This window comes from Thalassophryne amazonica, chromosome 9 (assembly GCF_902500255.1).
Source record: "Thalassophryne amazonica chromosome 9, fThaAma1.1, whole genome shotgun sequence".
In the NCBI taxonomy this organism is placed as follows: Eukaryota; Metazoa; Chordata; class Actinopteri; order Batrachoidiformes; family Batrachoididae; genus Thalassophryne; species Thalassophryne amazonica.
In genome coordinates, this window is record NC_047111.1 from 67,809,956 (window position 1) to 67,832,178 (window position 22,223).

The window sequence follows — 22,223 nt, forward strand, 5'->3', positions numbered from 1 at the left end:
GTTTCCTGTCGTGTTGTGCTGCTGTTGGTTAGTAAACATGGCCGCTGCTGGTGCCACTGGGGAAGATCTAAAAAATGAGCTCACATGTGCTATTTGTCTGGATTTATTCAAAGACCCGGTCATACTGAAGTGCGGGCATAATTTTTGCCGGTTTTGTATCTGTATGCACTGGGACGAAAATGGCGCAGACTTCGGATATCAGTGTCCTCAGTGTCGTGCGGTTAGTATTTTTTTTTCTTTTTTTGGACTGTTATTTAATCATTTTTTGGGGGTACATTATGAAGAAGTAATATTTGACTGGCGAACACTGGATAACTCGCCAATTCGAATACGTTGTTAGAGAAATAATGTTTAGTTACTTGGTTTTAAGGATACCCTGCTAGTTTAAGCTAAGTAGCTTTGAAGTGGCTGGCAAAAACATGCTACTAACGTCACGTTAAAGGTACCAAAAAGGTGCTAAAAATGTTGAACTAGTAACGCACAAAGTCTGTAAGGTTTGGCCCTTGGCTTTTTCTTTTGATTCAGTTTCTTTCTTTGTGCTCTCAGGTGTTCAACAGCAGGACCTTCACCAAGAACTACTTGGTGCAGAACCTGGTGGCTAAACTGGACTGTCTGGGTTCTTGTCCTAAACCATCTAAGCCTGTTAAACTAGATGGCAAGTGTGAGCAACACGGAGACGAGCTGAAACTCTACTGCAGGGCTGATAAGAGGCGTATCTGTGTCGTCTGCAGGGCATCCAGAGCACACAGGTTGGATTTCTTCCCAAATTAAATTACACTATCTTTCAAGAATGTTTTTTTTCATTGTTCATGGGTACCCTGATACCACGAGCAAACCAAGCACTTGTCTTCATGGACGCATGGGAATGCTTGGTTTTCAGAGGTACATTTATGAAGTCATGGTTTACGACCTCCGAAGTAAATGTAACTCATAAATTGCGACTGGGAATGACATCAGGCCAAAAGTAAATGCATTCCAGTTTCTACAAAACGCTGGAGATTCGATGGTCGCTTTCAAGATTTTGAAGTGTACCATGATGTTCAGTCCACCAGAGGCCTTAAAGGGAGGTGGTGCAAAAGTTACCTTCGTATTTAAACTTTCTGTTCTGTTTATAGTGCAGTGTAGTCAGCCGTTGCTAACATCTACGGAGTGAGCCAATATTAGTGGCACCAGTTGATAAATAACACAATACACGGTATTTTATGCATACACTGCATCCAGAAATATATTCACAGCACTTCACTTTTTCCACATTTTGTTAATGTTGCAGCCTTATTCCAGAATGGATTAAATTCATTTTTTTCCCCTCAAAATTCTACATAATGTTAACATGAAAAGGTTTTTGCTCCTTTGACAGCAATTACAGCCTCAAGTCTTCTTGAATATGATGCCACAAGCTTGGTGCACCTATCTTTGGGCAGTTTTGCCCATTACCCTTTGCAGCACATTTCAAGCTCCATCAGGTTGTGTGGGGAGCGTTGGTGCACAGCCAATTTCACAGAGAGGAGAACCTGGTGGAGCTCTGACAGAGTGACCATCAGGTTTTTGGTCACCTCCCTGATTAAAGCCCTTTTCCCCCGATCTCTTAGTTCAGACTCACGGGTCAGCTCTAGGAACAGTCCTGATGTGTCTGAATGTCTTCCATTTATGGATGATGGAGGCCACTGTGCTTATTGGGACCTTCAAAGTAACAGAAATGTTTCTGTACCCTTCCCCAGATTTGTGCCTCGAGACAATCCTGTCTCGGAGGTCTACAGACAGTTCCTTTGACTTTATGCATGGTTTGTGCTCTGACATGTGCTGTCAACTGTGGGACCTTACATGTAGACAGGTGTGTGGCTTTCCAAATCATTTCCAATTTACCCCAGCACTTTGAGCATAAAAGATTTTAACGATTAGTTCACAGCGACAGCTGAGTCAAAATTGACACAGTCAAGTGGTACCTCAAGTCTGAGAACAAGAGAAAATGTTTATGGAAGATCACTTTGTATAAGACAGGTTTTATTTAATAAAATTTGTCTGTGAGTTTATGAACATGAGGTAAAATGCTCAGTGCATACCAGAATTGAAGTGATTAAATGAAATTGAATTTGATTAGATTAGATTAAAGGGCATTTCATTTTGTATTAGATTAGATTAAATTGATTTTTGTTTGGATTAGATTAGATTAAATGGTTAAATTTGATTAAACTTTATTTGCGATATGTATATGCATATGTGAATGATGAAATACGAGGTCTGTTAGAAAAGTATCCGACCTTCTTATTTTTTTCAAAAACTATATGGATTTGAATCATGTGCGCTTGCATCAGCCAAGCTTGAACCTTCGTGCGCATGCGTGAGTTTTTTCACGCCTGTCGGTTGCGTCAGTCACCTGTGGGCAGGCTTTGAGTGAGCACTGGTCCAGCCCCCTCGTCGGATTTTCATTGTCAGGGAAACAGCTGAGCGACTGCCGCTTTGCTCCATGAAATTTTTTTCAGAAACTGTGTGAGACAGCCAGGTGGAAACCATTTGGAAAATTCAGATGGCTTTCGGTGAAGATTCTATCGGTGTCACACAGATTAAGGAGGATTACAACCGGATTAAAGACGGCCCACAGCGGCGGAGGGAGCGCCGCGATTCGAGCGGCCATCGACAGGCTGAAACGACCAGATCATTTCCAAAGTGAAGGCTGTGTTTATCCTGGACGTCGTCTGACTACCAGAGAAATCGCAGAAAATGTGGACATCAGCACTTTTGCGGCACATTCCACTGTTACAGGAGATTTTGTAATGAAAGACGTGCGGAGGAATTCGCGCGTCGGGACGGAGCGGCTCATGGCGCACAACAAAAAACACCGCCGTGTTGGAAATCATTCGGAAGATTCAGACGGCTTTCAGTGGCTTTTCAGTCGAGCGAGTATCCGAGAAATTGTGTAACAGCTGGGCATGCCACAACATGTCCTGTGAGACTTCCAACACGGAGTTGTTTTTTGTTGTGCGCCATGAGCGGCTCGGATCAACACAGCTTTCACTTTGGAAATGATCTGGTCGTTTCAGCCTGTCGATGGCCGCTCGAAGCGCGGCGCGCCCTCAGCCGCTGTGGGCCGTCTTTAATCCGGTTGTAATCCTCCTTAATCTGTGTGACGCCGATAGAATCTTCACCGAAAGCCATCTGAATTTTCCGAATGGTTTCCACCTGGCTGTCTCACACAGTTTCTGAAAAAATTTTCATGGAGCAAAGCGGCAGTCACTCAGCCATTTCCCTGACAATGAAAATCCGACGAGGGGGGTGGACCAGTGCTCACTCAAAGCCTGCCCACAGGCGAATGACGCAACCGACAGGCGTGAAAAAAACTCACGCATGCGCACGAAGGTTCAAGCTTGGCTGATGCAATCACACGTGATTCAAATCCATATAGTTTTTGAAAAAAAATAAAAAGGTCGGAAATTTTTCTAACAGACCTCGTATGTGAAGAAGCTAACACTGATTTTTCATTTTGAAACATTATTTATAAGGTAAACTATATGTACACTGTACAAGAAGTCAGGTATATTTACATTTAGTTTTCAGTATCATCAGATACATAACATTGGACACTTAAACAACTACTAAATGTGGAGTCTTCAATCATTATCACCATCACGATCAGTCTTCAACAACATGAAATGTCAGATATATAACATTAGGGAGTTTACTACATAATACATATCACATACAGTCTTCAGTCATCACTAACACAATCAGAGTGTCTCACTCAACCAATTCACAACTGACATCTAGTAAGCAAGGGAGTCTTTGATCATAATCACCATCATAATACAGTCTTCAGTCACCACTAATAGTGTCTCACTCAACCAGTTCACAACCTAAGCATCACTTCACACACCTAACCTCCTTTCAGTTGCACTTGACAAACATAAGTGCTTGGAAGACAAGAGTCACTGAGGCGACACCTCTCAGGCCTGAAGATCTTCCCCGCCACTGAGAAAACCCTCTCCACTGGAGCTGATGTGGCAGGGATGCACAGATATCGCTGGGCTACCTTGGCCAGGTGTGGATACCTACCCTCGTTGACCTTCCAGTAGGAGAGTGTATCCTTGTCCATGCACAACAGGGGTTCATGCAAGTGGTCGATGACTTCTTGGTGGGCTAGGGAGACATCAGGGGAGGTGGGCTGGACCTCTTTTGTTGAGTTTGTCATGCAAGTTTTCATTTGAAGGGTGAGTTAAGTGGCCTCTTTTGTTCTTTAATAACTGGTGTTTGTATGGCACTTGTGTCATCACGCTGACATGATATTGTTTGGAGATAGGAATGGATAAGATGAGTAGATTGTTTTGCTGGGTAGATGGGAGGGAGAGAGGTACTTTCTTTGTTGCAAGAAGATAGGTGGAAAGATGGTATTGTCCTCAATTGTGATGTGTTTCCATGGTAATTGTGCTATCACCCTGTTTTGAGAAATCTGCAAGGGTTGGCTTTGTTGTGTGAAGGGACTGTTGTGTGAAAGTCGTAACAAGATTTCCGCAGGTTCACCTACGGAAATCTTGATGTGACAAGTGTGCTTGAATTGAGCTGACAACATACCAACTTGTATATAGAAGGCACTTTTGTAAGATTGTGAATTTTAATCAAATTTTAATCCAAAAATTTGGATTAAATGGCAAAATTTTGGATTAGATTAGATTAAAGCATACAAAAAACAGATTAGATTAAATAATCTAATCGTAATCTAATTCAAATTTTGGATTACGATTAAATTGGCTTCAACTCTGGTGCATACTTTATGTGGCCGCAGCTGTTTATTCCTGCCTTCCTTTCTGGCTCTTACATTGCTTTTGTAAATAGCACGTAAAAATTATATACCTTGTTTTATGTACATCCAACATTTAACCAAGTTCACATATTCACAGACCTCTCAAATTCACAATGGTGATGTGAATGCTATGCTGGAATACAGCTATTGTTTACCTAATTGAGTTGGTTTCTGTGATCAGGAGTGAACCCAGATATTTTAGAAGTTCTCGGATGGCCCTCTTCCTCTATATGTTCTCAATATGATGTGAAGGTGGCCTCGCAAGATTTTATGCTACCGAAGCTAACCTACGTTTTCAGAAGGGCGCGATAGGTCCGTCTGCAAATAAGGCTCTAAGATGATAGCTCAGCAACCTTGTTAATGGCTTTCTTGAAATTGGGTTAGGGGAATAACAGTTAAGATGTAATATTGCATAAATACGTAAAGGGTTTAGAAATTTGAACAGTGTCTGCATCTGTGCGACAACTTTTTACATTTGGAAGTCTTGCACAGAAGCAGAATTCCTCTATCGTCTGGTCCACTTCCAGAACGTCACACATTTGCATACTGCATGAACACTTCATCAGCAGACGGAATATAAGTAAACATAATTGTGTGAAGGACAAATAAGTTCACTTTTCTATGGAGAAAGTCTGTACCATGAAGTCCCATATTGCCATAATCACTCCAGCACTTCATCAAACATTTCACAAATACAGTCCTATTATCTTCCAACACTACTGAAGATACGAGGGCTCGCAGCCACCGCGACGCTCCGCCACAGGAAAAACACCTCCGTTGGAAGCCGGCGGTGCGGCGGCACAGGAAAAACACCTCCGTGTTGATAACCATTTATAAAATCCAGGCGGCTTTTGATGGCTTTCAGTGGAGTGAGTATATGAGAAATTGTTTAACAGCTGGACATGTTCCAACTTGTCCTTAAGGCTTCCAACGGAGGTGTTTTTCCTGTGGCGGAGCGTCGCGGCAGCTGCGAGCCGACGCTGCAATCCGCCCGCACGTCTTTCATTAAAAAAATCTTTAACAGTGGAATATCCGGATAAAATGCTGAAACCGACTTCTTCTGAAACTTCTCTGTTCTCTCACGATGTCCTGGATCAAAAGAGCCTGAAATGTGGAGGTTTTCAGCTTGAAACAGGCTGACGACGGCGCCTGGGAGTGCTGCACGACGTCTTGCTCCGTGGGAAGTCCTTAAAGTGACAGTATCACCTCAAAATCTCTCATCAGCCGTTAAAATTTTCACCGAAAACCAGCTTAATTTTTCGAACCGTGTCCACTTTGATGTGTCTCACAGGTTTAGAAAACATTTTGATCAAACAAAGCGCCAGTCTCTCAGCAACTTCTCAGACAAAGGAATTCCGACGAGGGGCTAGACGACTCCTCCCACAAGGAGTGCTCACAGGCGAATGATGTCACCGACAGGCGTGGAAAAACTCACGCATGCGCACGAGGGTTCAAGCATGTCTGACGTAAAAACATATGAATGAAATCCATATAGTTTTTGAAAAAAATAAAAAGGACCTATACTTTATGGACAGCCCTCGTATTTGCCTAAAATTTGGCATAGATGTGTATTTTTGCTGCCAGGTTGCTCTTAGTGGGAAGTTCATTTGTAATTTAGTTGCCATGGTAATGAAAAACTGTAAATCTACATTTCTGCTGAGTCACACTTTTGTCAAATGAGGAGGTGGGAACACTTACATGACTCATCTTGTACACCAGAGAAAGTAGGCGACAGTCATGTGACCAAAATAGAGGAAGTAACCCACATGACCCTGACCATATTCATGCTGATGAACCTGTCCATACTTTATTGGGCTTTTCCAATTGATCATGCCAGTTTTTTTTAAAGAAGCTCATTATCGTTTTCTGTTAAGATCAATATAGGCTTGTACTTTCAATGTTCAGTACTGTACTGAAAGTTTATTTCTATTATGCAGTGTTTATAGTGTTGCATTTATGAGAAAGTACAGGTTTCAGACTGGAGTGTAAAGTGCATTTGAAACCCCTTTGGGGGAATTCGGCAAAAAAATAAATACAGTTATGTTTACAAATAAGTTCATTTAATTTTATTACACTTTAAAATGAGAGCCCGGCTGATAAATTGGCAAGCAGGTATAATCGACTTGCAGTTTGTAAAGGCTGATAAAAGACAAAAAGAAACTCAGTGACTGAAGATCAGCTGGGATTAGGGATGGGTATTGATAAGATTTTATCAATATCGATTCCGCTTATCGATCAGATTCCTTATCGATACCTCTTGTGAATTTTCTGTGTACTAAAAGCAGGCTTTACAGTTTTTCTATGTCAACAAAATTTTGAGTCTTAAAGTAAATACATATGAAATTGGTCACTGGATCCTTAAACTCTGGACATAAATAAACTCTACACATAGGATCCTTGATGTTTGGACATAAATGGAAATAAACAAAATCTAGTTTCTGTCAAAAGCATTTCCTTTCAGACATTATTGGAATTATAAGATACATATACAGCCGGCCGTACTGCACGTCAGGATGTAATTCATAAAGAATGCAGGATGTCTCATTTTGGAGGGGAAAAAAAACAACTTTTTAGTCAGTTGTAGTTTATTGTCTGTATTACGTGTGGAAAGAGGTGTCATTTTTTTAAAGCGGTGATTCGCTTTGAAGTTATTCTGACCAGACTCTCTCGGCAGAGAGCAGCGCAGCGTTTGGAGCTGTGGCAACGGAATGGAGGACTATTCTTGTTTCTTGACTGCAACAAGACAAGAGTCCCAGTTAGTGACTTTAATCCATACAAAAGTGACTCACGATTGACATATTTTAATGGCTTTGAGGGGGGTTAAGAAGCGGACTTGCCATGTCTGAAGAGCAGGGAATCAAAGAACCAACGAGCCAGCAGATTGAAGCACTGCTTCATTGGTTTAAGCTTCAAAGTGGTCACGCTGCAGAAGCATTTGATTACAGAGCTGCTGCAGGGTCTGCAATCAACGTAGAGAAATGATCATTTTCCTGACAAACACCCTCAAAAACAATAGCCGCTCTGAAGGACTGATAAGGGAATAGTTAAACAAAAAGACTATTGATATCAGTGGATCTAATCATTTCTTAACGATACCCAAAAAGAACATGTTCTCGATACTCAACCCCAGCTGGGAGGCAGTGATTCATATTTCAACACGGCCCTCCTTACTGATGCATTAATTTTTAAAAGTAACCATCAGAAAGCTCCCACACATAACTTGCTTTAGCCTATGCTTTAACTTGTGCGGTCCCTGCTATAGCTGATAAAGGTAAAATAAGCCAGAGCTAGTCAGAAAAAATACAAGAGAGGTTCACAGTCATTTCTATCCAGAATCATTTGTCATAATGTTGGCAAATGACTTTTAGCTGCATGAAGGTCACATCCAATTATAGTTTCATGCTTAGACTTATGCCAGTACAGCAGTCTGGGTTGCATTGTGGTCCGGTGTCTGCGTCGTGGCTCTCCCGATAAGATTGCAGCAGCAGTCACTTTCTGTCAGGCTTCATAGTCACACTTATGAACAGATGGATAAAATTCTTTATCCATGATTTAATCCCCAGTCCGGTGTCCACGTCATGGGTCCTGCTGGATTGTGAGAAAGAGAGACATTTCATTTCCATGACAATGGCCAAAAAAAAAAAAAAAGGAAAGAAAAACACCTTCTATTCCACACTTTTGGGAGAGGCAACACGCTTAGTTCTCCTGGCCACACGAATGTAAGGAATAGATCCAAGTAGTTTCTGAAGCCCATTTCTCACGCTGCGCCTGCTGCAGTTTCTCCACTCTTTCCGGGCGGCGTGTAAAAACCACTTCCAATTCGACCTCAAACATCTTATCTGTCGGAACACTGGACAAATAAAAGTCAAGACTGGTATTGCTGGACCTAATTAAACACACCTGTTCACCATTTCAATGAATTCACTGTCAGTCCTAAAAAAAAAAACAAAACCTACCAATTTCGAGTTGCAAAAAAATTCATATTTTCCTATTCATTTCAATGAAAATGGCAAATGGGTGTGAGGGAGCTAATTTCCCCATGTTTATGATTTAATTTCTCATGACATATGGCACCAAAAATAACATGAAATTAGGGCTGCAACAAATGATTATTTGGATCATCAATGAATCTGATGGGGAATTTTTTTAAAATGTGTCAGGGAAACAATTTTTCTCTCCTTTCATCACTTTAGTTAACAACAGAACATTATTTGAAAACTTAAAATACTTGAAAATCAACAAATCATAAAATGTCCCTTGGCTGTTGAAATATAAAATAAAGAATAAAACAGTTTATAATAAAGAACAAAAATAATTATTTCAAATGGCATTGCTTTATCAAAGTGCTGAGTTGCCATAAAATATATTGTGAAAAGAGGTATTTTTGTTGCTGCAAATGAGCAATTAGCATAACCAGTTAACCATAAAACCTAAATCAAAAACTGTAGCCTGACTCATTATACAACCCCTGGCAAAAATTATGGAATCACTGGCCTCGGAGGATGTTCATTCAGTTTTAATTTTGTAGAAAAAAAGGCAGGTCACAGACATGACACAAAACTAAAGTCATTTCAAATGGCAACTTTCTGGTTTTAAGAAACACTATAAAAAAAATCAGGAAAAAAAATTGTGGCAGTCAGTAACGGTTACTTTTTTAGACCAAGCAGAGGGAAAAAAAATATGGAATCACTCAGTTCTGAGGAAAAAATTATGGAATCATGAAAAACAAAAGAACGCTCCAACACATCACTAGTATGTTGTTGCACCACCTCTGGCTATTATAACAGCTTGCAGTCTCTGAGGCATGGACTTAATGAGTGACAAACAGTACTCTTCACCAATCTGGTTCCAACTTTCTCTGATTGCTGTTCTCAGATCAGCTTTGCAGGTTGGAGCCTTGTCATGGACCATTTTCTTCAACTTCCACCAAAGATTTTCAATTGGATTAAGATCCGGACTATTTGCAGGCCATGACATTGACCCTGTGTGTCTTTTTGCAAGGAATGTTTTCACAGTTTTTGCTCTATGGCAAGATGCATTATCATCTTGAAAAATGATTTCATCATCCCCAAACATCCTTTCAATTGATGGGATAAGAAAAGTGTCCAAAATATCAACGTAAACTTGTGCATTTATTGATGATGTAATGACAGCCATCTCCCCAGTGCCTTTACCTGACATGCAACCCCATATCATCAATGACTGTGGAAATTTACATGTTCTCTTCAGGCAGTCATCTTTATAAATCTCACTGGAACGGCACCAAACAAAAGTTCCAGCATCATCACCTTGCCCAATGCAGATTCGAGATTCATCACTGAATATGACTTTCATCCAGTCATCCACAGTCCACAATTGCTTTTCCTTAGCCCATTGTAACCTTGTTTTTTTCTGTTTAGGTGTTAATGATGGCTTTCGTTTAGCTTTTCTGTATGTAATTCCCATTTCCTTTAGGCGGTTTCTTACAGTTCGGTTACAGACGTTGACTCCAGTTTCCTCCCATTCGTTCCTCATTTGTTTTGTTGTGCATTTTCGATTTTTGAGACATATTGCTTTAAGTTTTCTGTCTTGACGCTTTAATGTCTTCCTTGGTCTACCAGTATGTTTGCCTTTAACAACCTTGCCATGTTGTTTGTATTTGGTCCAGAGTTTAGACACAGCTGACTGTGAACAACCAACATCTTTTGCAACATTGCGTGATGATTTACCCTCTTTTAAGAGTTTGATAATCCTCTCCTTTGTTTCAATTGACATCTCTCGTGTTGGAGCCATGATTCATGTCAGTCCACTTGGTGCAACAGCTCTCCAAGGTGTGATCACTCCTTTTTAGATGCAGACTAACGAGCAGATCTGATTTGATGCAGGTGTTAGTTTTGGGAATGAAAATTTACAGGGTGATTCCATAATTTATTCCTCAGAATTGAGTGAGTCCATATTTTTTTCCCTCTGCTTGGTCTAAAAAATTAACTGTTACTGACTGCCACAATTTTTTTTCTTGATTTCTTATAGTGTTTCTTAAAGCCAGAAAGTTGCCATTTGAAATGACTTTAGTTTTGTGTCATGTCTGTGATCTGCTTTTTTTCTTCAAAATTAAACAACTGAAGGCCGGTGATTCCATAATTTTTGCCAGGGGTTGTATGTGCAACATTCTCTGTATAACTTGTAAACTATGTGGTCATTTCACAATGACACATGACTCATGCCTCTTTATCTAAAATTGTATTGTAGCATTATTAGTCATTATTACTATTATTATTGTTGCTATTATTACACTCAACAAAAATATAAATGCAACACTTTTGGTTTTGCTCCCATTTTGTATGAGATGAACTCAAAGATCTAAAACTTTTTCCATATACACAATATCACCATTTCCCTCAAATATTGTTCACAAACCAGTCTAAATCTGTGATAGTGAGCACTTCTCCTTTGCTGAGATAATCCATCCCACCTCACAGGTGTGCCATATCAAGATGCTGATTAGACACCATGATTAGTGCACAGGTGTGCCTTAGACTGCCCACAATAAAAGGCCACTCTGAAAGGTGCAGTTTTATCACACAGCACAATGCCACAGATGTCGCAAGATTTGAGGGAGCGTGCAGTTGGCATGCTGACATGTCAACTAGAGCTGTTGCTCGTGTATTGAATGTTCATTTCTCTACCATAAGCTGTCTCCAAAGGCGTTTCAGAGAATTTGGCAGTACATCCAACCAGCCTCACAACCGCAGACCACGTGTAACCACACCAGCCCAGGACCTCCACATCCAGCATGTTCACCTCCAAGATTGTCTGAGACCAGGCACTCGAACAGCTGCTGAAACAATCGGTTTGCATAACTAAAGAATTTTTGCTCAAACTGTCAGAAACCGTCTCATGGAAGCTCATCTGCATGCTCGTCATCCTCATTGGGGTCTTGACCTGACTCCAGTTCGTCGTCGCAACTTCGCACAGCCATTGAAGAGGAGTGGACCAACATTCCACAGGCCACAATTGACAACCTGATCAACTCTATGCGAAGGAGATGTGTTGCACTGCATGAGGCAAATGGTGGTCACACCAGATACTGACTGGTATCCCCCCCCCCCCCAATAAAACAAAACTGCACCTTTCAGAGTGGCCTTTTATTGTGGACAGTCTAAGGCACACCTGTGCACTAATCATGGTGTCTAATCAGCATCTTGGTATGGCACACCTGTGAGGTGGGATGGATTATCTCAGCAAAGGAGAAGTGCTCACTATCACAGATTTAGACTGGTTTGTGAACAATATTTGAGTGAAATGGTGATATTGTGTATGTGGAAAAAGTTTTAGATCTTTGAGTTCATCTTATACAAAATGGGAGCAAAACCAAAAGTGTTGCGTTTATATTTTTGTTGAGTATATTATTAATATATAATGCTTGCCTCTACTGGTGGTTGGCTGTCACTGCGGTATTGTATCATTTTCTGTTCCGGAGCACAGCGGTGTTTTGCTGTATCTGTTAGCTGTTTAATCTGCGCATTTAGATTGATCTAGTTATCTAGATTACGATTTGTTTCACAGTGTAATCTTCACGTGCCTTAACTAAAGCACTCCTTCTGCTGAATCACCTCTAAATTATTTACACATTATTCACTTTGCGTGTTTTTAGGAATCCGCTAGCTTAGCGCAGCTACTAGCTCTTAGCCGATTTAGCATGGCGGCTTCTCCTGTCTCTCCCGCACTTTTCTGCTCTGGGTGTGAAATGTTTAGTTATTCCTCGGCCTCCTTTAGCAGTAATGGTACTTGTAATAAGTGTAGCTTATTCGTAGCTTTGGAGGCCAGGCTGGGCGAATTGGAGACTCGCCTCCGCACCGTGGAAAATTCTACAGCTAGCCAGGCCCCTGTAGTCGGTGCGGACCAAGGTAGCTTAGCCGCCGTTAGTTCCCCCCTGGCAGATCCCGAGCAGCCGGGAAAGCAGGCCGACTGGGTGACTGTGAGGAGGAAGCGTAGTTCTAAACAGAAGCCCCGTGTACACCGCCAACCCGTTCACATTTCTAACCGTTTTTTCCCACTCGGCGACACACCCGCCGAGGATCAAACTCTGGTTATTGGCGACTCTGTTTTGAGAAATGTGAAGTTAGCGACACCAGCAACCATAGTCAGTTGTCTTCCGGGGGCCAGAGCAGGCGACATTGAAGGAAATTTGAAACTGCTGGCTAAGGCTAAGCGTAAATTTGGTAAGATTGTAATTCACGTCGGCAGTAATGACACCCGGTTACGCCAATCGGAGGTCACTAAAATTAACATTGAATCGGTGTGTAACTTTGCAAAAACAATGTCGGACTCTGTAGTTTTCTCTGGGCCCCTCCCCAATCGGACCGGCAGTGACATGTTTAGCCGCATGTTCTCCTTGAATTGCTGGCTGTCTGAGTGGTGTCCAAAAAATGAGGTGGGCTTCATAGATAATTGGCAAAGCTTCTGGGGAAAACCTGGTCTTGTTAGGAGAGACGGCATCCATCCCACTTTGGATGGAGCAGCTCTCATTTCTAGAAATCTGGCCAATTTTCTTAAATCCTCCAAACCGTGACTATCCAGGGTTGGGACCAGGAAGCAGAGTTGTAGTCTTACACACCTCTCTGCAGCTTCTCTCCCCCTGCCATCCCCTCATTACCCCATCCCTCTAGAGACGGTGCCTGCTCCCAGACCACCAACAACCAGCAAAAATCTATTTAAGCATAAAAATTCAAAAAGAAAAAATAATATAGCACCTTCAACTGCACCACAAACTAAAACAGTTAAATGTGGTCTATTAAACATTAGGTCTCTCTCTTCTAAGTCCCTGTTAGTAAATGATATAATAATTGATCAACATATTGATTTATTCTGCCTTACAGAAATCTGGTTACAGCAGGATGAATATGTTAGTTTAAATGAGTCAACACCCCCGAGTCACACTAACTGTCAGAATGCTCGTAGCACGGGCCGGGGTGGAGGATTAGCAGCAATCTTCCATTCCAGCTTATTAATTAATCAAAAACCCAGACAGAGCTTTAATTCATTTGAAAGCTTGACTCTTAGTCTTGTCCATCCAAATTGGAAGTCCCAAAAAACAGTTTTATTTGTTATCTATCGTCCACCTGGTCGTTACTGTGAGTTTCTCTGTGAATTTTCAGACCTTTTGTCTGACTTAGTGCTTAGCTCAGATAAGATAATTATAGTGGGCGATTTTAACATCCACACAGATGCTGAGAATGACAGCCTCAACACTGCATTTAATCTATTATTAGACTCTATTGGCTTTGCTCAAAATGTAAATGAGTCCACCCACCACTTTAATCATATCTTAGATCTTGTTCTGACTTATGGTATGGAAATAGAAGACTTAACAGTATTCCCTGAAAACTCCCTTCTGTCTGATCATTTCTTAATAACATTTACATTTACTCTGATGGACTACCCAGCAGTGGGGAATAAGTTTCATTACACTAGAAGTCTTTCAGAAAGCGCTGTAACTAGGTTTAAGGATATGATTCCTTCTTTATGTTCTCTAATGCCATATACCAACACAGTGCAGAGTAGCTACCTAAACTCTGTAAGTGAGATAGAGTATCTCGTCAATAGTTTTACATCCTCATTGAAGACAACTTTGGATGCTGTAGCTCCTCTGAAAAAGAGAGCTGTAAATCAGAAGTGCCTGACTCCGTGGTATAACTCACAAACTCGTAGCTTAAAGCAGATAACCCGTAAGTTGGAGAGGAAATGGCGTCTCACTAATTTAGAAGATCTTCACTTAGCCTGGAAAAAGAGTCTGTTGCTCTATAAAAAAGCCCTCCGTAAAGCTAGGACATCTTTCTACTCATCACTAATTGAAGAAAATAAGAACAACCCCAGGTTTCTTTTCAGCACTGTAGCCAGGCTGACAAAGAGTCAGAGCTCTATTGAGCTGAGTATTCCATTAACTTTAACTAGTAATGACTTCATGACTTTCTTTGCTAACAAAATTTTAACTATTAGAGAAAAAATTACTCATAACCATCCCAAAGATGTATCGTTATCTTTGGCTGCTTTCAGTGATGCCGGTATTTGGTTAGACTCTTTCTCTCCGATTGTTCTGAGTTATTTTCATTAGTTACTTCATCCAAACCATCAACATGTTTATTAGACCCCATTCCTACCAGGCTGCTCAAGGAAGCCCTACCATTATTTAATGCTTCGATCTTAAATATGATCAATCTATCTTTGTTAGTTGGCTATGTACCACAGGCTTTTAAGGTGGCAATAATTAAACCATTACTTAAAAAGCCATCACTTGACCCAGCTATCTTAGCTAATTATAGGCCAATCTCCAACCTTCCTTTTCTCTCAAAAATTCTTGAAAGGGTAGTTGTAAAACAGCTAACTGATCATCTGCAGAGGAATGGTCTATTTGAAGAGTTTCAGTCAGGTTTTAGAATTCATCATAGTACAGAAACAGCATTAGTGAAGGTTACAAATGATCTTCTTATGGCCTCGGACAGTGGACTCATCTCTGTGCTTATTCTGTTAGACCTCAGTGCTGCTTTTGATACTGTTGACCATAAAATTTTATTACAGAGATTAGAGCATGCCATAGGTATTAAAGGCACTGCGCTGCGGTGGTTTGAATCATATTTGTCTAATAGATTACAATTTGTTCATGTAAATGGGGAATCTTCTTCACAGACTAAAGTTAATTATGGAGTTCCACAAGGTTCTGTGCTAGGACCAATTTTATTCACTTTATACATGCTTCCCTTAGGCAGTATTATTAGACGATATTGTTTAAATTTTCATTGTTACGCAGATGATACCCAGCTTTATCTATCCATGAAGCCAGAGGACACACACCAATTAGCTAAACTGCAGGACTGTCTTACAGACATAAAGACATGGGTGACCTCTAATTTCCTGCTTTTAAACTCAGATAAAACTGAAGTTATTGTACTTGGCCCCACAAATCTTAGAAACATGGTGTCTAATCAGATCCTTACTCTGGATGGCATTACCCTGACCTCTAGTAATACTGTGAGAAATCTTGGAGTCATTTTGATCAGGATATGTCATTCAAAGCGCATATTAAACAAATATGTAGGACTGCTTTTTTGCATTTACGCAATATCTCTAAAATTAGAAAGGTCTTGTCTCAGAGTGATGCTGAAAAACTAATTCATGCATTTATTTCCTCTAGGCTGGACTATTGTAATTCATTATTATCAGGTTGTCCTAAAAGTTCCCTAAAAAGCCTTCAGTTAATTCAAAATGCTGCAGCTAGAGTACTAACGGGGACTAGAAGGAGAGAGCATATCTCACCCATATTGGCCTCTCTTCATTGGCTTCCTGTTAACTCTAGAATATAATTTAAAATTCTTCTTCTTACTTATAAGGTTTTGAATAATCAGGTCCCATCTTATCTTAGGGACCTCGTAGTACCATATCACCCCAATAGAGCGCTTCCCTCTCAGACTGCAGGCTTACTTGTAGTTCCTAGGGTTTGTAAGAGTAGAATGGGAGGCAGAGCCTTCAGCTTTCAGGCTCCTCTCCTGTGGAACCAGCTCCCAATTCAGATCAGGGAGACAGACACCCTCTCTACTTTTAAGATTAGGCTTAAAACTTTCCTTTTTGCTAAAGCTTATAGTTAGGGCTGGATCAGGTGACCCTGAACCATCCCTTAGTTATGCTGCTATAGACGTAGACTGCTGGGGGGTTCCCACGATGCACTGCTTCTTTCTCTTTTGCTCTGTATGCACCACTCTGCATTTAATCATTTGTGATCGATCTCTGCTCCCCTCCACAGCATGTCTTTTTCCTGGTTCTCTCCCTCAGCCCCAACCAGTCCCAGCAGAAGACTGCCCCTCCCTGAGCCTGGTTCTGCTGGAGGTTTCTTCCTGTTAAAAGGGAGTTTTTACTTCCCACTGTAGCCAAGTGCTTGCTCACAGGGGGTCGTAATTATTGTATGGCCTTGCCTTACAATATAAGGCGCCTTGGGGCAACTGTTTGTTGTGATTTGGTGCTATATAAAAAAAAAATTGAATTGATTGATTGATAAATAAAAATTAATTAAAAAATATTATTTGTAATACATTTGACTGTTTTACGACAACAACGCTGAGCCATTAATTATACAGAAAACAAATGCACAAACATGCTGAAATGCCTCAGCTTAATGCTAACTTTAACATTGAAAATGCCATAGACATGCTAATGCATTAGCATCGGCGTTAGCATAAAATGCATCTATCAACTGTTTCAGAAGACCATAACAGGTCAGTTTAACATAAAAAAGGTAAATATTCCTCACAAACATATGCTCTTTAGGGTTTTAGTGGAGAAAAATTAGGATAAAGTGAAATAAAACAAATGAAACCAACAAAGCAGCAGCTCGAAGCACTCCTTTATTGGTTCAAGATTCAAAGCAAAGCTCAGTTGATCATATGGAAGAAACGAAACATTTGCGGTAAAACAAAGTTATTTAGCAACTAATCTATGACTAAATTAGTTGCCAACTATTTTAATAATCGATTTTAATCGATTAACTCGATTAGTTGTTTCAGCTCTACATGCAATACACAAATATTTTCATAATTCTTTATTTATTTAGAATAATCAGCTCATTTGACATTTTACTTACCAGAGATATGCACATTAATGTTTGGGGGAGATAACGTAATGCTGTATAAACTCCACATACTAACTTGCCATTTGTTTTCTTTTTAGGCACCATGACGTGGCACCAGTGCCAGAAGTTATCAGTGACATGAAGGTAAACCTCAGCTTTGTTGTCCTTTGTTTACTGCTCCCCAGCTTTTAGTCGAGAGACCAGAAATGGTTGGGTCTTGCCGCACATCCTATTAATTGTACAAAAGGTTCCTCTTTGGCTGTGTTTGTGTATTTCCCACAGAAAGAGCTGAAATTGAGGCTAAGGGAGCTTTTCTGGCAGAAATCTCAGTGTGTGAAAGTGGTAACAGCAGATGAATGTACCAAAGCTGATGTCAGGGTAAGAACAGAAAGTTGAAACAAGTATTACTAACAGTACATATTGTAATGCTTTGATATTCAGTGTTGGCTTTGTGAATCGAATTTTGCTATTTTTAAATACAGTTTAGGTATGTAAGCAGCCTGTTCAGGCCTGAATGCTACTTTTACTGGAAACTCTTGTGATTGAAGTTACTTTCATAATACACCATGTTTTATAATAAAAATCCATGTTCTCTGTCTCAGTTTTGCATGAACAGCTAGCTTTACAGTGGGGCCAAAAAGTATTTAAGCAGTCCCTGATTGTGCAAGTTCTCCTACGTAGAAAGATGAGAGGTCTGTTAATTTTCAACATAGGTACACTTCAACTGTGAGAGACAAAATGAGAAAAAAATCCAGAAAATCACACTGTAGGATTTTTAAATAATTTATTTGTAAATTATGGTGAAAAATAAGTATTTGGTCTAGAGATGGGTATTGATAAGATTTTATCTATCGATGCCATTATCGATTCCGCTTATCGATCCAGTTCCTTATCGATACCTCTTGTGAATTTTCTGTGTAGTAAAAGTAGGCTTTACAGGTTTTCTGTGTCAACAACATTTTAAATTGGTCATTGGATGCTTGATCTTTGGACATAAATAAAAATAAATAAAATCTGTAGTTTTTGTCAAAAGCATTTACTTTCAGACATTCTGGCATGAATTTCTCTCCGAACCTCTGAGTTGAGCTCAGTCGGCTGCTGCACGTCAGCGCAGGATGTTTCGTTTTGGAAGAAAAAAACGTTTGGCTCGATTGCAGTTTGTTTATATTACAACATTTGTAAAGAGGTGTCATTTGATTTAAACGGCATTTTGCTTTGAATTTATTAATTCCGACTGGACTCTATCGTTCTAACTTGACTCTGCAGAGAGCCGCGCAGTGTTTGGAGCTGTGTGAACAGAATGGAGGACGATTCTCGTTTCTTTCTCCCAACAAGACAGGAGTCCCAGTTAGTGACTTTAATCCACACAAAAGTGACTCATGATTGACACATTTATGGATAAAAGTGGTGAAAAACAAAAAAAAGCTGTAACCCAAAATTACCCCCAAGCACCACCCACACGAAAATGTTTGAATTCTAGAAGCTCTGAAATGCAATCTGGGACTATTCCAGACAATAAACTGCAGTGAGTGCAGCATCCGTTTAGTGAGAAAAAACCCAGCTTTCCTTATTTAAATTCATTCCAGTAGTATTCTGCTCTTACTAGGATGCAGCAGTTTTCTAGCTTGGCAGATAGTTCTGGAGGAAATCACTGAAGAAATGGTTTGACTGAAACAAATTGTCATTAAACTTAAATAAAACAGGGATGAAGTGGAGGTCTAAGTCACTACGTTTTCACAGGAAACACTTATTTATTTCTATACTTATTTATTTATTTTTGTTGTTAGTTGGTTTTATGTTTTCTGTTGTTTTGTTTCATCACGTTATTTTTGTCTTTCTCTAAAATTGTATTTTAGATTGTATTAGTTATTGTATTAGTTATGATGCATTATTATAACTATTATTGTTGTTGCAATTATTATTAATATATGAATAAAAAATATAATTTGACAACACTGAGCCATTATTATACAGAAAACATGCACACAAACATGCTGAGATGCGAACTGCTTAATGCTAACTTTAACATTGAAAATGCCATAGACATGCTAACGTGTTGGCATTGGTACCGTTTTTAAGTTATAAAATACATCTATCAACTGTTTCAGAACACCGTAACAGGTCAGTTTAATGTAAAAAAAAAAAAAAAAGGTAAATATTACTCAGACATATGCTCTTTAGGATTTTAGCAGGGAAAATTAAGATAAAGCAAAAGAAAACTGACTCAACGAAGCATCGAAGCACTGCTTCGATCTGCGAATCACTGCTTCGATTGGTTCAAGTTTCAAAGCAAAGCCACACTGCAGAAAAGTTGATTACAGACCCGCTGCAGGGTCTGTAATCAATGTAGAGAAATTATCATTTTCCTGACAAACACCCCCAAAAACAACGGCGACTCTGAAGAACCGATAAGGGACTCATTAAACAAAAAGGTTACTGACGTCGGTGGATCGAACCATTTCTTAACGATACCCGAAAGGAACCGGTTGTCGATACCCATCCCTAATTTGGTCAGTAACAAAAGTTCAACTCAATACTTTGTAACATAATCTTTGTTGGCAATGACAGAGGTCAAACATAAGTCTTCACCAGGTTTGCACACACTGTAGCTAGTATTTTGGCTCATTCCTCCATGCAGATCTCCTCTTGAGCAGTGATGTTTCAGGCCTGTCGCTGGGCAACATGTACTTTCAACTCCCTCAACAAATTTTCAATGGTGTTGAGGTCTGGAGAATGGCTTGTCCACTGCAAGACCTTGAAATGCTTTTTACGGAGCCACTCCTCCGTTGCTCGAGTAGTGTGTTTGGGATTATTGTCATGCTGGAAGACCCAGCCATGTTGCATCTGCAATGCTCTTACTGATGGAAGGAGGTTTTGACTTAAAATCTCATGATACATGGCCACCTTCATTCTTCCCTTAACACAGATCAGTCACTCTGTCCCCTTTGCAGAAAAACAGCCCCAAAGCATGATGTTTCCACCCCCATGCTTCACAGTAGGTATGGTGTTCTTGGAATGCAACTCAGCATTCTTCTTCCTCCAAACACAATGAATTGAGTTTTTACCAAAAAGTTCTATTTTGGTTTCATCTGACCACATGATATTCTCCCAGTCCTCTTCTGGATCATCCATATGCTCTCTGGCAAACTTCAGACGGGCCTGGACATGTACTGGCTTAAGCAGGGGGACACGCCTGGCACTGCAGGATTTAAGTCTCTCTCTGCGTAGTGTGTAGCCTTTGTTACTTTGGTCCCAGCTCTCTGCAGGTCATTCATCAGGTACCTCCGTGTAGTTCTGGGATTTTTGTTCACCGTTCTCATGATCATTTTGACACCATGGGATGATATCTTGCGTGGAGCCCCAGATTGAGGGAGATTATCAATGGTCTTGTATGTCTTCTATTTTCTTACAATTGCTCCCACAGTTAATTTATTCACACCAACCTGCTTGACTATTGTAGATTCACTCTTCCCAACCTGGTGTCCTTCGACAGCTCTTTGGTCTTGGCCATGGTTGAGTTTGGAGTCAGACTGTTTGAGGCTGTGGACAGGTGTCTTTTATACAGATAATGAGATCAAACAGGTGCCATTAATACAGGTAACAGGTGTAGGACAGAAGAGCTTCTTAAAGAATAAGTTACCGGTCTATGAGAGCCAGAAATCTTGCTTGTTTGTGGGTGACCAAATACTTATTTTCCACCATAATTTACAAATAAATTCTTAAAAAATCCTACAATGTGATTTTTCTGGATTTTTTTTTTTTTTTCTCATTTTGTCTCTCATAGTTGAAGTGTACCTGTGTTGAAAATTACAGACCTCTCTCATCTTTCAAAGTAGGAGAAGTTACACAATTGGGACTGACTAAATACTTTGTGGCCCCACTGTATATCATCCATTGTATAACATCCCCCATAAGCTGCAAAGCCTTGGTCTGGATCTTGACCTTGACGGTTTGGGCCGTGTTTGAAAACACTGATTGCTTTTACCTTTTACAAATGTGCAGCCTAATATAAATTTTTTGTGTTTTTTTATGGCAATTATTTTAACTAATGTTGTTTATTAACCCTTATCTTACCATTACTTTTGATCTGATCATTACCATTTATTTGCACAAATCAATCAATCAAAGCCTTTAATTCACCAGATAGGCGTCATTGAGATGAAAAATCTCTTTTCCAAGAGCGATCTGGCCAGGAGGGCAGCACAGTGTTACAATAAAACATTAAAACAAACAAATACAGACACACTACACTCTAAAACAACATAAAAATACAATAAAAGACATGACATAAAAACAGAGTACAAATACAACTTGCAATATTGCTTGCAATTTTCTTTATTTCACAAATAAGCAAAACCTTTGCTGTTTTTAGTTATGATGCATTATGTATGTATTCAGTACTTTGTAGTAAATATTTTCAGCTTGAGCAGGGTTAAAAAAAAAAATCACAAACTTTTTAAAAGTATATATGGTGATTATAAGAGCGTGACTTAATTGAGGGATTCCAACAGCAAACCTTTAAATTTTGATACTCTTTTTGTTTTATCTGATCATGAATGAAATGAGTTTATTCGGCACACAATTCAACAACAAAAACAAAAAAACTCATAACAAAGCAACTTTACAAAAGTCATGGGTGGCCGAAAGGGTAAGGGCAGAAGCAGAGCTTACAAATGCTCACCCCTTATACTAAAAAATAACAAACATATACACACAAACAAAATTTCATAAATGCATATCTACACAATCTCACACACACATACACTCAACAAAAATATAAACGCAACACTCTTGGTTTTGCTCCCATTTTGTATGAGATGAACTCAAAGATCT

At 39.9% G+C, this 22,223-nt stretch overlaps 1 protein-coding gene across 1 annotated transcript in view; it reads left to right on the forward strand.

The window, feature by feature from the left end:
- trim47 (tripartite motif containing 47) overlaps positions 1 to 22,223 on the forward strand; it is a 37,526-nt gene continuing 15,303 nt past the window's right edge. The window contains exons 1-4 of the mRNA XM_034178293.1: positions 1 to 220; positions 547 to 749; positions 17,489 to 17,534; positions 17,673 to 17,768. Coding sequence (XP_034034184.1) covers positions 38 to 220; positions 547 to 749; positions 17,489 to 17,534; positions 17,673 to 17,768 — 528 coding nt within the window. The 5' untranslated portion in view covers positions 1 to 37. The remainder of the gene's footprint in view (positions 221 to 546; positions 750 to 17,488; positions 17,535 to 17,672; positions 17,769 to 22,223) is intronic.